Source organism: Chiloscyllium plagiosum, unplaced genomic scaffold (assembly GCF_037043375.1).
Source record: "Chiloscyllium plagiosum isolate Xiang-an unplaced genomic scaffold, Cpla_swu_hap1 HiC_scaffold_6, whole genome shotgun sequence".
NCBI classification, from domain to species: domain Eukaryota; kingdom Metazoa; phylum Chordata; class Chondrichthyes; order Orectolobiformes; family Hemiscylliidae; genus Chiloscyllium; species Chiloscyllium plagiosum.
In genome coordinates, this window is record NW_028270144.1 from 80,807,797 (window position 1) to 80,826,520 (window position 18,724).

The window sequence follows — 18,724 nt, forward strand, 5'->3', positions numbered from 1 at the left end:
TTCTTTTATCCACCCTACACTGCATGAGCCATACATTTACTCATTCCGCTAACTTGTCCAAACCCTAGTGAAGCATCTCCACAACCTCCTCACAATTCACCCTCCCCAGTTTTGTACCATCTCCAAACTTGGAGATTTCAATTAAGTTCCCTCATCTAAATAATTAGTATATATTGTGAATAGTTTGGGTCCAAACACCGATTCCTGTAAACTCCACTAGTCAATGGCTTCTATTTTCCTGTCCGCCAACGAACTTTTCATCATGTCAGTGCACTCTCCATCATCCCCCACCCAATCCCATGCAGTTTAGTTTTATACACTAATATCTTGTGAAGGCTATTATTGAAAATCTTCTGAAGTCAAAATAAACTACGTTCACTGCCTCCCTTTTGACTCTTATAGTTACATTCTCAAAAAAGAAAATTCCAATAGGTTTGTCAAGCATGATTTCCTTTCATAAATTCATGGTGACTCTCTGATCTTGTCACTGTTTTCCAAGTGCTCTGCTTTTAAATCTTTTTAATCAACTCCAGTATTTTCTCCATCATAACTGTCAGTCTTACTAGTCTACAATTCCTTGTTTTCTCTCCACCTTTTTTCAATAGTGCAGTTATACCAGCTACCCTCCAATACATAGGGATTATACGACTGTCTATGTAATTTTGAAAGATGACCACCAATGCATCCATTATTTCTAGAGCCATTTCCTTAACTACTCTGGGTTTAGAAAAGTCCAACCTACTCAACCTCTATATGTAACAAACATTTTCCACATCTGGAGTCAACCAAGTTAATCTTCTCTGAAATGCCTCTAATACCACAATATCTTTCCATTGAAAAAGGGGGCCAGAGTTACTCAGTATTCAAGCTGCCACCTGACTAGGGCCTTAAATAGTTTTAGCATAATCTTTTGTGCTCCACTCCCTTTGAAATAAAGGTTAACATTCCATTTGCTTTCCCGATTACCTGCTAAACTTGGATGCTAGCTTTTTGTGATTCGTGTAGTAGGACCCCCAAATCCCTCTGTCAAAGCTTTCTGCAATCTTTATCCATTTAAATAACACTCAGCACTTCTATTCTTCTTGCTAAAGTGCACATCGTCACATTTTCCAACGTTATATTCTACCTGCCCACTCACATAACTTGTCTATACCTCTCTATACTCATTAAAACTAGAAGCTAAAAATGAGACTTAACATCCCTATATGTTTTGTGAACATTAGTCAATAAACAGATGTTATTTTGAAGACATCACAACTTCACATTTTCAGACTTCTTCCCTTGGAGCCCTGTAATATGTCAGCTCTAGTCTATGAATGTAATCTTAATGTTCCTATCCCTTATCTTAAAACAAAAATGATATTGCCAGTACTCAGATAAAAGTGAGGTGCTGCATTTTGGGAAAGAAAATCTTAGCAGGACTTATACACTTAATGGTAAGGTCCTAGGAAGTGTTGCTAAACAAAGTGACCTTGGAGTGCAGGTTCATAGCCCCTTGAAAGTAGAGTTGCAGGTAGATAGGATAGTGAAGAAGGCATTTGGTATGGTTTCCATTATTGGTCAGAGTATTGAGTACAGAAGTTGGGAGGTCATGTTGCAGCTGTACAGGACATTAGTTAGGTCCCTGTTGGAATATTGCTTGCAATTCTGGTCTCCTTCCTATCGGAAAGATGTTGTGAAACTTGAAAGGGTTCAGAAAAGATTTACAAGGATGTTGCCAGGATTGAAGGATTTGAGCTATAGGGAGAGGCTGAACAGACTGGGGCTGTTTTCCCTGAAGCGTTGGAGGCTGAGGGGTGACTTTATAGAGGTTTACAAAATTATGAGGGGCATGGATAGGGTAAATAGGCAAAGTCTTTTCCCTGGGGTCAGGGAGTCCAGAACTGCAGGGCATAGGCTTAGGGTAAGAGGGGAAAGATATAAAAGAGACCTAAGGGGCAAAGTTTTCATGCTGAGAGTGGTACATGTATGGAATGAGCTGCCAGAGGAAGTGGTGGAGGCTGATACAATTGCAACATTTAAAAGGCATTTGGATGGGTATGGATATATTGGCCTGGTGCTGGCAGGTGGGACTAGATTGGATTGGGATATATGGTCGGCATGGACAAGTTGGACCGAAGTGTCTGTTTGCATGCTGTACATCGCTATGACTCTATGTTGTAAATTCAATATGTTGGGAATTTAATTCTTTAATAGACTTTGCAATTCAGACTTACTTGCCTTTGAATATTATGACGAAAATGCCTTACAGTCATGCTGTTGGGATTGTTGATCCAATAGTGTTTCATTACACGCCTGAATAGGTTGATTAAAAATATTTACACGATCTGCATCCTTGAATGTATTAAGATTTCCCACATCTTTTGTTAATTTATTTCTCGCAACTGCTTCTCTGAAGTTAGCTTTTTGCCCTACTTTGGTATCTAGACATTTATATTTCTTCCATGGCTATTTTCTATGGGATCTTTGTTTAGCAATCATTTTCTTTGCATTCCTTTGTGCATTTTAAAAAATCTTCTTTTGAGCCCCGCTTTCAATTGTTAAGCAGTTTCTTCAAATCTTTGACTGTTAATTCAATTACTTTTATAAGACTTACAAGAGGGGTGCCAGATAAGAGTACAAAAGTAGCATGAGAAAAGAGAGTGTCAATGCCAAAAATTGCTCAAAGAATCCGCACTGAGCTCCTTCATTTTCCTGATTTGTGACAGTTACTGTAACTGATAAAGTAAGACAGGAAGTGCCATATTCAATTATAGTTACAGAGTGACATTAAGGTATGTGGTAGGGATGAAAAAAACATAACTGTGAATAAGAAAACAGGCCCTGCAAAATAGGGGTATAAAATCAGTAAACTAAATACCCCATAAATGGACTTTCAGTTTGAGCTTGAGGATGAGGATCAGAGTGAATGTGTAAAGACTTGGAAATGCTGCTCAGTTTTAAGTATCTGCCGTACAAAAAAATTGAAGAGTAGAAATGGAAATTTAATTAACAGTTTAGACCTCGTTGGAATAATTTGAAGAAATGGAGTCAAGTATATATGATAAAATCCTCTTCTATGAAAGAAGAATCCACAAGACCATCAAGCTATCCACAAAACTTTAGCAGCATTTTTTTAAAAAAGGGAAAAATTACCCTATTCTATTGAGATGCAGATGTGGATGATATGCAGAGTGAGAAGAAAGTTGAAAAGTGTGGTGCTGGAAAAGCGCAGCAGGCCAGGCAGCATCCGAGGAGCAGGAGAATCGACGTTTCGGGCATAAGCCCTTCTTCAGAAATGAGGCTGGTGTGCCAAGCGAGCTGAGATAAAAAGTTGGGGGGGGGGAAGAGGGGCGCTGGGAATACGATAGGTGGGGGGGGGGGGGGGGGGGGGGGGAGGATGAGGGTGATAGACCGGAGAGGGGGTGGGGGCGGAGAGGTCAGGAAGAACATTGCAGGTCAAGAGGGCGCTGCTGAATCCGGTGTTGGGACTGAGATAAGGTGGGGAGAGGGGAAATGAGGAAGCTGGAAAAATCTACATTCATCCCGTGTGGTTGGAGGGTTCCTAGGCGGAAGATGAGGCGCTCTTCCTCCAGGCGTCATGTGGCCAGGGTCTGGCGATGGAGGAGGCCAAGGACCTGCATGTCCTTGGCAGAGTGGGAGGGGGAGTTAAAGTGTTCAGCCACGGGGCGGTTGGGTTGGTTGGTGCGGGTGTCCCAGAGGTGTTCCCTGAAATGTTCCGCAAGTAGGCGGCCTGTCTCCCCAATGTAGAGGAGACCACATCGGGTGCAGCGGACACAGTAAATGATGTGTGTGGACTGAGAAGAAAAGGAATTTTATCCGGAATCAATATTATCAAGTGGTCAACAAAGGTTGTAGGAACATCAAAGAAAGTAGCAAAGAATAAATTTATTTGGTCACCTATTATGGAGAGGGTGAGGAAGTATGGAGAGGTGAGTGAATAGAGATATGAGTGCCAGGAATAGAGGAAGGCCCAGATGTGATGGTGAAAGAATTGAAAACAACATTATTGGAAAAGGAATAGATGGCTGATAGGAGGAAATGAAGAAGTGGAATTATCTAGCATTATGGTGACTTAAAGTAAAATAAGTGAAGCCAAAAGTACATACATAGTGTCCTTCAGTATGATATGGATAAAGAGTGTCCCAAAATTTTCAAGTGCAGTCTTCAAGTGGAATTGCAGCAGACCGGAATTTCTGTATACAATTGATAGCATGAATGTTGCTAGAAGGCAAGCAATTGTTACCAATTTCTAATTGCCCTGAAAGATGGTGGTGAATTGGTTTCTTGACTCACTGCAGTTTATCTGGTAGCCATGCATATGGAATGCGGTCAGGAAAGAAATCCTCGATTTCTGACCTAGAATCAGAGAAGGCCTATCAATATGGTACAATAAGCATGGTGTAGGAGTTTGAAAGGCAACCTGCGGGGGATGCTGTTGTCCCAGCTGGTAAAGATAATGTTGAATGAGACTTGGCACTGCATCTTGTAGATGGTGTTCATTGACACATTTGTTTTCCTTTTTGATATAAATGCATCAATCTCATAAGGATTGGTGAAATAATAGTGTAGGTTTTTTTAAGGCAAGACCATATGCAAATGTTTATTTGAAGCAAAGTATAGTACATTTGACTTCAATCATTGCTGCATCAGTCTGATTAACAAATTATGGGATGAGTGCATTAAATCCTATTAGTGTTTGACTATAGTTTATAGGTTTCCTTAACACACATCAACACACATTACAACTACTGTACATCAGCAGTGGAGAGGGTGTCCTTCACACATTACAACTACTGTACATCAGCAGTGGAGAGGGTGTCCTTCACACATTACAACTACTGTACATCAGCAGTGAAGAGGGTGTCCTTCAATGCTAGTAGCTTTATCCTAGTTGGTATCAAACTTCTTGAAAGTTCTTGGAGCTGCACTCATCAAGGTAAGTGTAGTGTGTTTTAATACATGTCTAATATGTATCCTGCACAGGGTGAGCAAGCTTCAAGAAGTCAAGAGTGGAATTACTTACTGTAGTATTCCCAACCTTAGCCTGATCTTGCAGCCACAGTATTTATATGACTAGTTCAGTTAAGCTGCTAGTCAATGTGCCTCCACAAAGATATTGCTGGTGATGTGGTGGTGGGTCAAGGGGTGAGTGTAAAATTCAGCAAAGACTGGAACATTGAACATCAAGGAAACTATAGTTTTGTACTCAAATAAAAGCCATGTTTTCATTTCAGACTTTCAGCATCCCAAGCGCTGGAGAAACTCAGCAGGTCTGGCAATATTTGCAGAGAAAGAAACAAACTTAATTCTGAGTCCAATATGACTGCTTTTCAGAGGTATGTGATTTCTTGTTACTGCTGCCACCCTTGTCCATGAACACAGTTCCTATTATAATTTATAACTCATCTTCAGCACTGTCATTCCAAGAGCAGATCGGAGTTCCAGATGGGATTGAGCCAAAGCACTAATTTTTCGAGTTGCTAAAAGAAAAGCTCCTTCAAACATAGTCTGGGTCACTGCTGCCCAGATTTCCACACCCTCTGTAATCTCAGCCGCACTGTCCACTTCCCAACACACTGCTCTTTGGTCTTAGATGGGGTGTGCTGCATTTGAATATCACTACCCTCAGCTCACTTTTTTTCAACTGAACTCAGAACTCAATAAAAAATATCTGAGTCGTTCACCTCCATAATTGGCAGACTGTTGGTGGGACAGGCTGTGATTGCACATGAAGTTATAAATTAAATCGACAGAATCAAGTTCAGGAAGTTGATAAAATGATACCCTCAAGATGTCTGCAAGACACATTTAAAAATGTTTGAGAAGAAATTGATGGAAGGTCAGAAAAGCTTATAATGTTTGTATGCTAAACAATACTTTATAAGCATAAAGTGATATTTTCGCGAAATGGTGCTAGGTTTTCAAAATCAATGCTTCCACACTATTTGGTTTTCTGAAGGTCAATAGCAAAACTAGCCATGTTTGCACGTCACCTCAATTGTTAAAATGGCTAAATGTATCTTGTTAACCAACATCCGTGTGCTTAATACTCAAGGGTCCAAAAGCAAGCCTCCCTGCAATTTTGTTGTGTTGTGCTGACCATCTCATGTTAACAGAATTTTTAAAGATTAGACAAAACTGGTCCTTTGCTGTAGCTAATTCTGAATTCTTAATTCTGAAATGACCTAGAGTTTAATAATGTCAAAAACACAATCACATCGTGTTCCATTCGATAGGCTATGGGATTAAGAAGTCAGCAGGAATTTAAGCATCTAAGGACTTGTGAAATGTTTAATGGATTCCCTTCTCAGAACTACTTTTATGAATTGCCAACCACATCTAAATTGAGTCATTACTATTTTTCTGTACGGATTAATTAAGATGCTCCATGGACGTTCCCGTCTGTGTCTTGTGATGCAAAAATTTGATTAAATTGTAAAGGTGAAACCAATTGCCAGGCAACACTGTGGGGTGCAGAGTGTTGGACCATGTACCAGTATGTGCATATTGAGTTGTTTTACCTTACAGTGCACTCCTCTCCAGTAGCTGATAATACGTGACAGAAGATAGAATGGATTATAGCTGCCAAAACCAGACAGATTTGGTGCATTACAGTCTTCTGGACAGTTGTCATGGAATTGCAAGATACTCTTCCTCATATTGATCTTTCTCATTTTACCAATCATCTAACAGGGGCCAGAGCAGTCTTATTTCATCACTTGCCTGCAGACTTCTTACCTAAATGTATTTTATTCATTTTTCCTTCCCATTAACTATAATTCACATTTCTCCTGCCACCATATACAGTGTCAAATGCTTGCCACTACCACTACCATGGTCAGTAAAGAGGCTGAAAAATACTCAAAAGAATTTGAGAAGTTGAAAGAAAAACTGCAACAATATTCAATCCTACACTTAACCTGAAATTCCTACAATCCTATCATTGTAAAAAGGTTACTCTTTTATTACATTCTGCATAAACCCTATCATCTCACTCCTGTGCCAGTTCAAACTGGGCAGGAAACATGTGATAACAATATTCATAAACAAGCTCTGAGCTATCTGGTGGACCCAACTTGCTGTTCTGTCAGTATAAAGCTTAAGTATTATACAATCAATTATGGAAATAGTTTTAGGAGAAAGTGAGGACTGCAGATGCTGGAGATCAGAGCTGAAAATGTGTTGCTGGAAAAGCACAACAGGTCAGGCAGCATCCAAGGAGCAGGAGAATCGACGTTTCAGGCATGAGCCCTTCTTCAGGAATGAGGAAAGTGTGCCAAGCAGGCTAAGATAAAAGGTAGGGAGGAGGGACTTGGGGGAGGGGCGTTGGAAATGCGATAGGTGGAAGGAGGTTAAGGTGAGGGTGATAGGCCGGAGTGGGGGTGAGGGCGGAGAGGTCAGGAAGAAGATTGCAGGTTAGGAAGGTGGTGCTGAGTTCAAGGGTTGGGACTGAGACAAGGTGGGGGGAGGGGAAATGAGGAAACTGGAGAAATCTGAGTTCATCCCTTGTGTTTGGAGGGTTCCTAGGTGGAAGATGAGGCGCTCTTCCTCCAGCCGTCGTGTTGCTACGGTCTGGCGATGGAGGAGTCCAAGGACCTGCATGTCCTTGGTGGAGTGGGAGGGAGAGTTGAAGTGTTGAGCCATTCCTGAAGAAGGGCTCATGCCCGAAACGTCAATTCTCCTGCACCTTGGATGCTGCCTGACCTGCTGCACTTTTCCATGGAAATAGTTTAGTTAAGGTGTCTAAATTAGCAATACTTTGAAAGGCAGATAAAAACAAAAGGCCTAATGGCTGCTTTCTGTCCTTAAGAATGTTTATATTTACCCTCAATAGAATGTTTATTCCTTACTTCCACAGGTTGCCACAACATCAAGGGCCAAAGGGCCTGTACTGCGCTATAACGTTCTTTGTTTTATGTTTTACTGTACAAACTATACAATTACTTAGAGAAAGATCCTACATATCAAAAATGTAAACCAATCATAGCACAAAAGATGCAGTTTATAACCTTACAGAAGTGACTAATATTGCTGTGGTTCTGTTCGCCGAGCTGGAAGTTTTTGTTGCAAACGTTTCGTCCCCTGGCTAGGCGACATCATCAGTGCTTGGGAGCCTCCTGCGAAGCTCGGCGAACAGAACCACAGCAATGAGCACCCGAGCTACAAATCTTCGCACAAACAGTGACTAATATGATCTGTTACTGATGCCATCTGCACAGACCTTGACTCTGCAGCAAAGCATTTCAAATACAAACTCCCCACAGCAAGATACCTAAGAGCAAAAGGATGGTGTTCCTCTGCAAGCTCTTGACTGATGTAAAAATAAAATAATTGAACAACCATCAGAACTGAGACCATTATTCAGCTGTGAAGCACAGAAGAAATACCCACAAAAATGTCAAGACAGCCAAGAGATTTATCTTATGAACCAAAGAAACAAATTATTTATCCATCACAAATGCCTAATCTTAACCCATGTATCTGTGAAAAGCAAGATATTTTTAGGATTACCAAGGAGCTAGACTTTCTTTTAATCTTCCAAATTCAGGAATTGCACTTGCTCGTGACAGTCTTGTTGAAATCCAATATCTTGCACTTACTTTGTCATGATCTCCTAGTCCACTTCCATCTGGCTTGGCGCGAATGACAAATGGTGTGACCAGCTTTGATAGAATCTTTTGAAAACTGCAGCAAATCTTTGGAGAAATAATCTCAAAGCAATCCTGAAATCTCAGAATCTTGTGAGCTTCAGATTTCAGTTGTTTCCTGAGTCCTTCTCCAAGTTGAAGGATCAACATACTTGGGTCAAACATGAAGTGGAATGGGAAAGTTCTGCAGAAAGTGACAATGCTTATCTTTAGATCAGATGGAGAATGAGTTAAACCCTGTGGAAGTATTTTCATATTAGCTGTATCATCATGTACTTTGATAATGAAGGTAAGACAATTACTCCGATCTGTGCCATCTGAGGATAACTTTTCAGGGACATTGAGCACCTGCTCCACAGCAACTTCCAGCTGATAGATCTTCTGTGCTGCAGCTTTGATCAATCCAGGCATTGCAAATCCAACAATTTTGTGTGGATGAAAGTATTGAAGCATCAGAGTACCATCAGTTGAATCTTTGCATAGGAAAGAAGGGGATTCAAATCCATCATGTTTACTATTAGATGTTCTTGCATGTTCCAGTAAAGCATTAAACCCAACAAAAAAGTCCTGCAGTGTACTTCCAACTGCTCGCAGGACTCTTTCATTTTCTTCAAAACAAATGCAGAACAATTCCTCACCAAATTTTCCTTGCAGTTCTTCAATCTCCAACCCTGAAAAGAACAGATAGCTTTAATAATGATGATATAAAATAATGCCACTTATGTATCGTGATATGTCAGAATAATGTGTGTACTGGTGAACATAACTCAATGCCACACATTACCAACCTTCCAAACTAATTTTTTAATCTCTTCTGTTTTAAGGAAAGGATCTTATTTTTATTAAATGTCAGTGCTGGACAGCAGTGTTCAAACTTACATTCTACTGCACATCACCTGTATTTGATACTGAGATTGCATAATCAGCTATACTTCACCTCAAAATACCTAGTCCAATAAAGTAACTTAAATTAGCCCCTACTCCTGCAAAAGCTCATAATTCTTCCCACTTCCCATGAATTTGGTGGTTAAAGAAGTTGTGGTATCATACTGACACAACCAAAATTAATTCACATCAACACTTTGTCCTGGCAGGTGGAAAGTCTTAACACAATGATTCCAAACCAGATTCAAAGCCAAATCAAGTATGTGAAATGCCATTTAAACAAATGTACCAACCAATTTAACATTTGTTTGTTTTTGCAGTCAAATAATTCCTGTATGAATCGACCAGATCATCTCTCCTGACAGAATAAGTAAATAGGCAAGTTAAATTTAAAGCCACAGGTTTGAATAGCTGTACTCAGAGGAAATGGACATGAAAATGTACTGAATTATATCAAAATAACTCTGGATAGTGTTGAAAGTGGCAAGTCTAATCAAAGTACACAAAATATTTAAATCTATAGCCAAAAGCAGAATCAAGGAAATCATGCTCAAACTATAAATTTCTCTTAGTCTGATGACCAGACCTTGAGTACTGTGGACTTGTGACCAGTTATCAATGACAAAGGTTTTCTACCGGTCATATGATTAGTTCCCAGGTAGTTCACATTCCCAAACTGTTGAGCGAGACAGGGAAAAGCCATCAGATCTCCACGGGCTCAGGAGCTATTTCTATTCTCTACAGTGAAAAGAAACTCTAAGCCTATAGAAAACCAGTTTGTTTTTCATTTAGCTGTTGTAAAACAATCACCCTGTTCCTCCTCCAAACAAGTAAAGGCTTCCAGAGAAGGAAGTGCAAGCAGAAGAATCATAACAGTAAAATCCTATAAACATTAACCACCGAACTGCCTTGCCATTCTTTCTCTATGCTCACAACAGCCATATGTTTTCCTGTCCGTATTTGTTAGTGTATGTCAGTAAATGGGTATATATAAGGGGTTGGAGCTTTGACTACTAGCGTTATATGCCAATGGTTCATAATTGTTTATCTGTTTGTGCTTTGTTCTTTTCCAGGATTAATTTGAAACAGAGGCAGCAAGTAATTGTGTGATATTAGTAAATCACAGGTGAAGGAAAACATTGGGTTCAATAGTGAATTTAAGATATAACACTGGAAATGGCAAACTTATCCTGCAAATGGCAAATTTCTTCCTGGCAGTCTTCAGAGAGGATTGAATGATTTGGTGAGTAAACTGGGAGGTAGCATTGCCTGGCAGATATAATTGCTTAATTAATTGCATGGTACATGCGTTTAGAGAAAATACAAGGGAGACTGGATATTCTGGGTCGTGAAACATCAGAGTCATGAAACATCAGAGTCAGATGATATTCTGTTGAGGTTGAGGAGTGAATGGAAGTTCAACTCCAGTTTCTCCAAAGGGAAGAAAAAGACAAAAAAAAAGAGAAACTTATTCTTCTCTAGATGATTATAAAGCCTATCTCTTATAACCCTTTCTAACAGTTTACCCACAACCGAAGTAAGGCTCACAGGTCTATAATTTCCAGGGTTGTCTCTACTCGCCTTCTTGAAGAGGAAACAACATTTGCTATCCTCTAGGCTTCTGGCACAATTCCTGTAGACAATGACAACATAAAGAGCAAAGCCACAGACTCGGCCATCTCCTCCTTGGCTTCTCAGAGAATCAGAGGATTAATCCCATCCGCCGCAGGGGACTTATCTATTTTTACACCTTCCGGAATTGCTAACACCTCCTCCTTGTGAACCTCAATCCCATTGAGTCTAGTAGTCTGCACTTCAGCATTCTCCTCAACCACATTGTCTTTCTCCAGTGTGAATACTGACAAAAAGTATTCATTTAGCACTTCCCCTATTTCCTCTGACTCCACACACAACTTCCCACTACTATCCTTGATTGACCCTAATCTTACTCTAGTCGTTCTTTTATTCCTGATATAGCTATAGAAAGCCTTAGGGTTTTCCTTGATCCTATCTGCCAATGATTTCTCTTGGCTCTTCTTAGCTCTCTCTTTAGGTCTTTCCTAGCTAACTTGTAATAATCAAGCATCCTAACTGAGCCATCACATCTCATCCTAACATAAGCCGCCTTCTTCCTCTTGACAAGAGATTCAACTTCCTTAGTAAATCTCGCTTGATAACTTCCTCCTTGCCTGACTGGTACAAACTTATCAAGGATCCACAATAGCTAGTCCTTGAATAAGCTCCATATTTCAATTGTGCCCATCCCCAGCAGTTTCCTCCCCCATCCTAGGCATCTTAAATCTTGCCTAATCACATTCTAATTGCCTTTCCCACAGTTATAACTCTTGCCCTGCGGTATACACCTATCCCTTTCCATTACTAAAGTAAACATAACTGAATTGTGGTCACCAAAGTGCTCACTACCTCCAAATTTAACACCTGGCTGGGTTCATTATCCAGTACCAAATCTAAAGTGGCCTCGCCCTTGTTGGCCTGTCTACATACTGTGTCAGGAATCCCTCCTGCAGACATTGGATAAAAACTGACCCATCTAAAGCACTTGAACTATAGTATTCCCAGTCAATAGTTGGAAAGTTAAAGCCCCCCATAACAACTACCCTATCACTTTCGCTCCTATCGAGAATCATCTTTGCTATTCTATCCTCTACACCTCTGGAACTATTTGGAGGCCTATAGAAATGGCTAGACAAAGGAATTGGATAGATGATGACTGGACATTGTTAATGCAGAGTAAGATGACCAAAGCATAGAAAATTTAAGCTTCACAATAAAAAGAGGATTCTTGGAAATCTAACACACAAAGATAGATATATTGTCTGCATATAGTTAGTGCCTGAAGCATACCATGAAAGTTTCTGGAACTTAAGGAAACAACCTGGAAACCTACATTTATAAAATCCCTACGGTGTGGAAGGAGGCCATTTGGCCCATTGAGTCCACACTGACTGTCCAAAGGACGTCCCAACCAGACCCGTACCCTATGACCCTGCATTTCCCATTAGTCATCCACCTACCTACACATTCCTGGACACTATGGCCAATTTAACATATCCAATCCACCTAACCTGCACATCTTTGGACTGTGGGAGGAAATCAGAGCAGCCAAAGGCAACCCACGCAAACACCGAGTGTATGTGCAAACTCCAAACAAATAGTTGCCTAAGGATGAAATTGAACCCAGGTCCTTGGCACTGAGGCAACAGTGCTAACTATTGAGTCACCATGCTGTCCATTGTTTTTATATTGTTTTTTAAGCTGCAAGCAAAGTCATTTTGATGGGTGGATATGGCATTAGAAGCTGAAACCATCTTGAAGCTCTTAGAAAGATTATTCTCTTAAAAGTTGGCAGCTGAGACTTCATAAAAACACAGTGCAGTTCTATAAAGCATATCACATGTCAGGTGATAAGAAAACCTCAACAGCACGGTTGGTATGCATACCAGGTTTTGAGGGCCATTTAGCTGTTTGTTAATAGATTGTGTAGAAAAATACAAAAAGCACAACAGGTCAAGTGAGATGGTATACTTTACCTTCGTAGCCTGGTCATCACTATCATTGCATGTGATCTAACATGAACATGTCTCTTAGAAGGCATGCTGACCCCCTGACTGAGACATAAAACAACAAATACCCTTTAAGAATATGTAGTTGTTTCACAAGTTGAGTATGATCTTAAGAGGTCCTTTCTGTATTTGCCTGTTTGCCAATAACTGAACATGACCTGCTTCATAAAATTCAATGAAGTACATCTTATAAAAGAAATTGAAGTACATGGAGAGTAACCAAGACAAATTGCTTTTTGAATTTGGAGCCATTTCAAAGGCATAACATGAGAAGCAATTCAGAATAATAAATCACCATCAAATCTATAATCTTCAAAGCTGCATAAGCTGGGCAGGTGACTGAGGTGTCAGAGGAGAAGCACTTTTAGGTTAGTGACCATAATTCTAATAGTTTTAAAATAGTGATGGAAAAGGATAACCAGACCTAAAAGTTAAGTTCTAAATTGGAGGAACACTAATTTTGATGGCATTCAGCAAGAACTTCCAAAAGTTGATTGGGGTTGAATATTCACAGGTAAAGGGATTCAAGTGAATCCCTGGAAAAGTACAAAAGCAGTAGGAGTGTACTTAAGAGACAAATCAAGAGAGCAAAAAGGGGACATGAGATAGCTTTGGCAAATAGGTTTAAGGAGAATCTAAAGGGATTCATTAAATACATTAAGTACAAAAGGGTAATTTCGGAGAGAATAGGGTCACTTAAAGATCAGCAAGGCTGCTTAAGTTAGGAACTGAAGTATTTTGCATTAATGTTTATTGCGGAGAAGGATATGGATGATTGAGAATGTGGAGAAATAAATAGCGACATCTTGAAAAATGTCCATATTTCACAGGAGTTAGTGCTGAATGACTTAAAATGCTTAAAAGTGGATAGAATCCTGGGGCCTGATCAGGTGTGTCCTAGAACTCTGTGGGAAGTTAGGGAAGTGATGGCTGGGCCCCTTACTGAGATATTTATATAAGCAATAGCCACAGGTGAGGTGCCAGAAGACAGGAGGTGGGTTACACATGATGCCGCTATTTAAAAAAGGTGGTAAGGAAAAGCCAGGGAACTATAGACCAGTGAGTAGGACGTCAGTGGTGGGCAAGTTTAGATTAGATTACTTAGTGTGGAAACAGGCCCTTCGGCCCAACAAGGTCCACACCGACCCGCCGAAGCGCAACCCACCCATTCCCCTACGTATACCCCTTTACCTAACACTACGGGCAATTTAGCATGGCCAATTCACCTAACCTGCACATCTTTGGACTGTGGGAGGAAACGGGAGCACCCGGAGGAAACCCACGCAGACACGGGGAGAATGTGCAAACTTCACACAGTCAGTTGCCTGAGTCGGGAATTGAACCCGGGTCTCTGGCGCTGTGAGGCAGCAGTGCTAACCACTGTGCCACCGTGCCGTGTTGGAGGGAATCCTAGGGATTGGATTTACATGTACTTGGAAAGGCAAGGACTGATTTGGGATAGTCAACAAGGCTTTGTGTGTGGGGAATCGTGTCTCACTAATTTGATTGAAATTTTTTTGAAGAAGTAACAAAGAGAATTGATGCGGGCAGGACTGTTGAAGTGACCTATTTGGACTTCAAGATGATGTTCAATAAGATTCCTCATGGTGGACTAGTGAGTAAGATTAGATCACTTGGATTACAGGGAGAACTAGTCATGTGCATGCAGAACTGGCTCCAAAGTAGAAGACAGAGAATGGTGGTGGAGGGTTGCTTTTAGACTGGAGATCTGTGACAAATGGTATGTCACAAGGATCGGTGCTGGGTCCACTGATTTTTGCCATTTATAAAATGATTTGGATGTGAACGTAGGAGGTGTGGTTAGTAAGTTTGCTGATGACACCAAAATTGGAGATATAGTGGATAGTGAAGAAGGTTACCTCAGAGTACAATGGGATCTTGATCAGATGGGTCAATGGGCTAAGGAGTGGCAGAAGAGTTTAATTTAGATAAATGTGAGGTGCTACATTTTAAAAAGACAAATCAAGGCAGGACTTATACACTTAATGGTAAGGTCCTGGGGAGTGTTGCTGACTAAAGAAACCTTGGAGTGCAGGTTCATAGTTCCTTGAAAGTAGAATCATAGGTAGACAGGATAGTGAAGAAGGCATTTGGTAAGTTTGCCTTTATTGGTCAGTGTAATGACTATAGGAGTTGGGAGGTCATGTTGCAGCTCCCAGCTAGAGGAAGGATGTTGTGGAACTTGAAAGAGTTGAGAGAAGATTGACAAGGATGTTGCCAGGGCTGGAGGGTTTGAGCTATAGGCTGGGGCTATTTTCGTGGAGCTTCGGAAGCTTAGGGGTGATCTTATAGAAGTTTATAAAATCATGAGGGGTATGGATCGGGTAAATATCCAAAGTGTTTTCCTCCGGGTGAAGGAGTCCAAAATTAGAGGGCATAGCTTTAAAGGTGAGAGGGGAAAGATTTCAAAGAGACTTGAGGGGCAACCTTTTCTCACAAAAGGTGGTGCATGTATGGATAGAGTTGCCAGAGGAGGTGGAGGCTGATACAAATACTGATTAAAAGGCATCTGGATTAGTCTATGAATAGCAAGGGTTTCGGGGGACAAGGGCCAAATGGTGGCAAATTGGACTAGATTTATTTAGGATACCTTGTCGGCATGGACGAGTTGGATCGAAGTATCTGTTTCCCTGATGTACAGCTCTGACTCCGAAATTCTTGAATTGAAATATTTACAAACAGAAATTTCAATTACTGTATTGAACAGAATCAATATGACACCTATGCAATTTCTGACCTACAGGAATAATTTCTAAGCTAAAACAGACTCTTTTTTTAAATTTCTATATTGTGTAAGAAAATAGCTTTACCGAGAACATTTGCTGAGGATTGCAATATTCCTGAGACATCTTCCAGCTCATCGTTGACAGAGTGATCGGCAAAGGGACATCTGTTGGACAGTTGTGGATCTCGTTTTAATTCTCTGCAATTGAAACAAAATGTGCTTTTAAACACTCAGACTAATGAATAAAGTTAGAGTTAAACAGTTAAAGCAGAATATTTTGAGTATCACCAAGATTGACCCACAATATTACACAGTTTAGAGCTTCAAGATTAATTGGGTATCCAGATTTTTCACATCAACTGTAAAGGTGACAGCACCAGAAAAAAAAAGTAAAAGCCAGTAAAAATTGCAAATGACAGTACTGGTCCAAACTGGAGTTCCACATTAAGGCATTCAAGAGGAGTTGGCTCAGTTCTCTCATTTCCACGTTTTACTGATTTGTTTCCTTCTTTCACAAGTGACAAGCAGGAATGAAATGAGTAGTTCACCGGGGCATCAAAGTTTTCTTTTTTGTGAGGTAATGCAACTAGACTAATCTCAAGTACAACTCTAAATAAATAAATGCCCCTCTTAATAAAAGGTCATTGTTATATGGCACAATTAATTTATCTTTCTATGGAGACAAAATGCTGCTTTACAATCATGCAGCATATTGCCCTCAGCAGATTAAGAATTCTACTAAAGTTTTGAATTTGTGGCTTTACATTTACATAAAATTAACTCAATGCCACAAAGGTATGTCGAGTGTGGAAAGAGAAATGTTCCTAATGGTGTTTCAGTACAAAAGTGTTTGCAGCATAGTCTCCTTTTCTTGAATAATTCCACATTTCTTTTTTTGCTATTGATTTTTTTTGTGAAATGCAATGTTTTTTGGAAGTGTGAGGAAACAATATTCAACTTAAGATGTAGCATCTAATTCTCCAATGTCAAATTAAGGGTGCAAGCCACATGGAGGGTGAAATATTCCCAGTCCTGCAGGGATGTAGTAGTTGGAACCAGGACTCTATCTTTATGGAGGCAGATTATTGCTGGGACAGGCTAGCCACCCAACTGCACTGGCCAGTTTGAATAAATAACTTCTTATTTGTAAGAAGACAAGGGACATGGTTCGCCATTAAGGGTCAAATTTGGTAGGAGTTTGATAGTATATGGATAGGTAGCCAGTAAAGAGGGACCAAAAAGGCCTTTTGTTCTCACCCTCCACTGGATAATGATTGATCAGTGGGCTGTAGTTTCAGCCAAAGGCCATTCTGTAGAAAGGTTTTCTTTCCACGGGAATGGGTTGCAACCATGGCCACTGTTCATTTCATTAGATTCAAAAGCTTTTCCGAGGATACCTCACAATAGAGGCACCTCATGGTTCCCATCCTGTAAAGGAAACACCCAATGGTGTTGCTGGAGCTTCCATCCTTCCAAGACTGACACAGAGGTTTGAATGGCTTTGGAAAAGTGCAGCAAAATTAACTTATTAGCAAAATGTGAAGTCATACAGTTAAGAAGGCAGTGGTTTTAAGGATACACATTTGGATTAGGGAAAAATAGTATAGTGTAGTACTGAATATTGTTTAATGGAAAGCAAGTGATATTAGACCAGGGTTTAATCCTCTTAGATTAAGAGTCTAAACATGAGTATACATTGGGCAATTTCAAATTTAAAGATTTGGGGTAACTTGTGATCTGTGTGAAATTTAATGTTACACTATCATTTTCTAGATAACGTGTTTTCTTTTTTTTTAAAGATTACTTACAGTGTGGAAACAGGCCCCACGGCCCAACAAGTTCACATCGACCCGCCGAAGTGCAACCCACCCATACCCCTACACTTACCCCTTCACCTAACACTACAGGCAATTTAGCATGGCCAATTCACTGGACCTGCACATTTTTGGACTGAGAGGAAACCGGAGCACCCGGAGGAAACCCACGCAGACACGGGGAGAATGTGCAAACTCCACACAGTCAGTCGCCTGAGGTTTATTTCACTGATGTGTAATTCAATAAAATTTCAGTTACGTTTCTCCACTTATCATTTGTTAATTTTAGAAACTTTTTCTCCCAGGAAAGGGAGAAGGGTTTTGGTTTATGTGGAAGATAAATCTGAAAAAGTGATATCTGACCAGGACACGTCCCATTACCCACATTCTTTGTTTTCATCTGGGCTGGCGCCAGGCTATTCAAAACCTTGTATGTTTCAATAAGATGCTTCTTCCAACACCCAGTGTTAGAATCCCAACTTACTCAGTCTTTCGCCACGGGGATACCCTTTCATCCCATGAATCAGTTTATTAAGTCTTTACCGCATTACCTCTAACAAGTAAATATATCATTTCATGGAAAGGGACAGTCCAGTTATGATCTCATCAAAATTCTATATAGTAGTAGGAAAATTTCTTTGTTCTTCTATTCTAGTCCCACCTCAATAAAAGCCAAAATGACAGATGCCTTCTTAATTGCTTGTTGTACTGGCATATCAACTTTAAGCTGCTTGTAAGAGTACAGCCAAGTGTACTCTTAATATCGATACTGGAAGATTTCATGCAATTTAAAAAATACTCTGTTCTCTTTGAATCTCTAAAGTGAATAACCTCACACTTCAATATGTCATAATCTATCTGATACCTAGCTGCCCAATGTTTATAACTCTTTGCATCCTCTGTATTCTCCTGTCCTTTGTGCCATCAGCAAGCTTGTTCCTGTTACCTCTTTCATTGAGTCATTAATTAGCTGAAGCTGCAGCAGTGATCCATTTGTTAAAGGTTGCCAATTTCAAAACCAGAACAAAGAAAATTACAGCATAG

The 18,724-nt window shown here is 40.2% G+C and overlaps 1 protein-coding gene across 1 annotated transcript in view; it reads right to left on the bottom strand.

Moving 5' to 3' along the window:
• gucy1a2 (guanylate cyclase 1, soluble, alpha 2) overlaps window positions 1–18,724 on the bottom strand; it is a 237,001-nt gene that overhangs the window by 133,083 nt on the left and 85,194 nt on the right. Inside the window, exons 3-4 of the mRNA XM_043691828.2 lie at window positions 15,952–16,064; window positions 8,604–9,322 (exon numbers count right to left, since the gene is read on the bottom strand). Of these exons, the coding sequence (XP_043547763.2) occupies window positions 8,604–9,322; window positions 15,952–16,064 (832 nt within the window). The remainder of the gene's footprint in view (window positions 1–8,603; window positions 9,323–15,951; window positions 16,065–18,724) is intronic.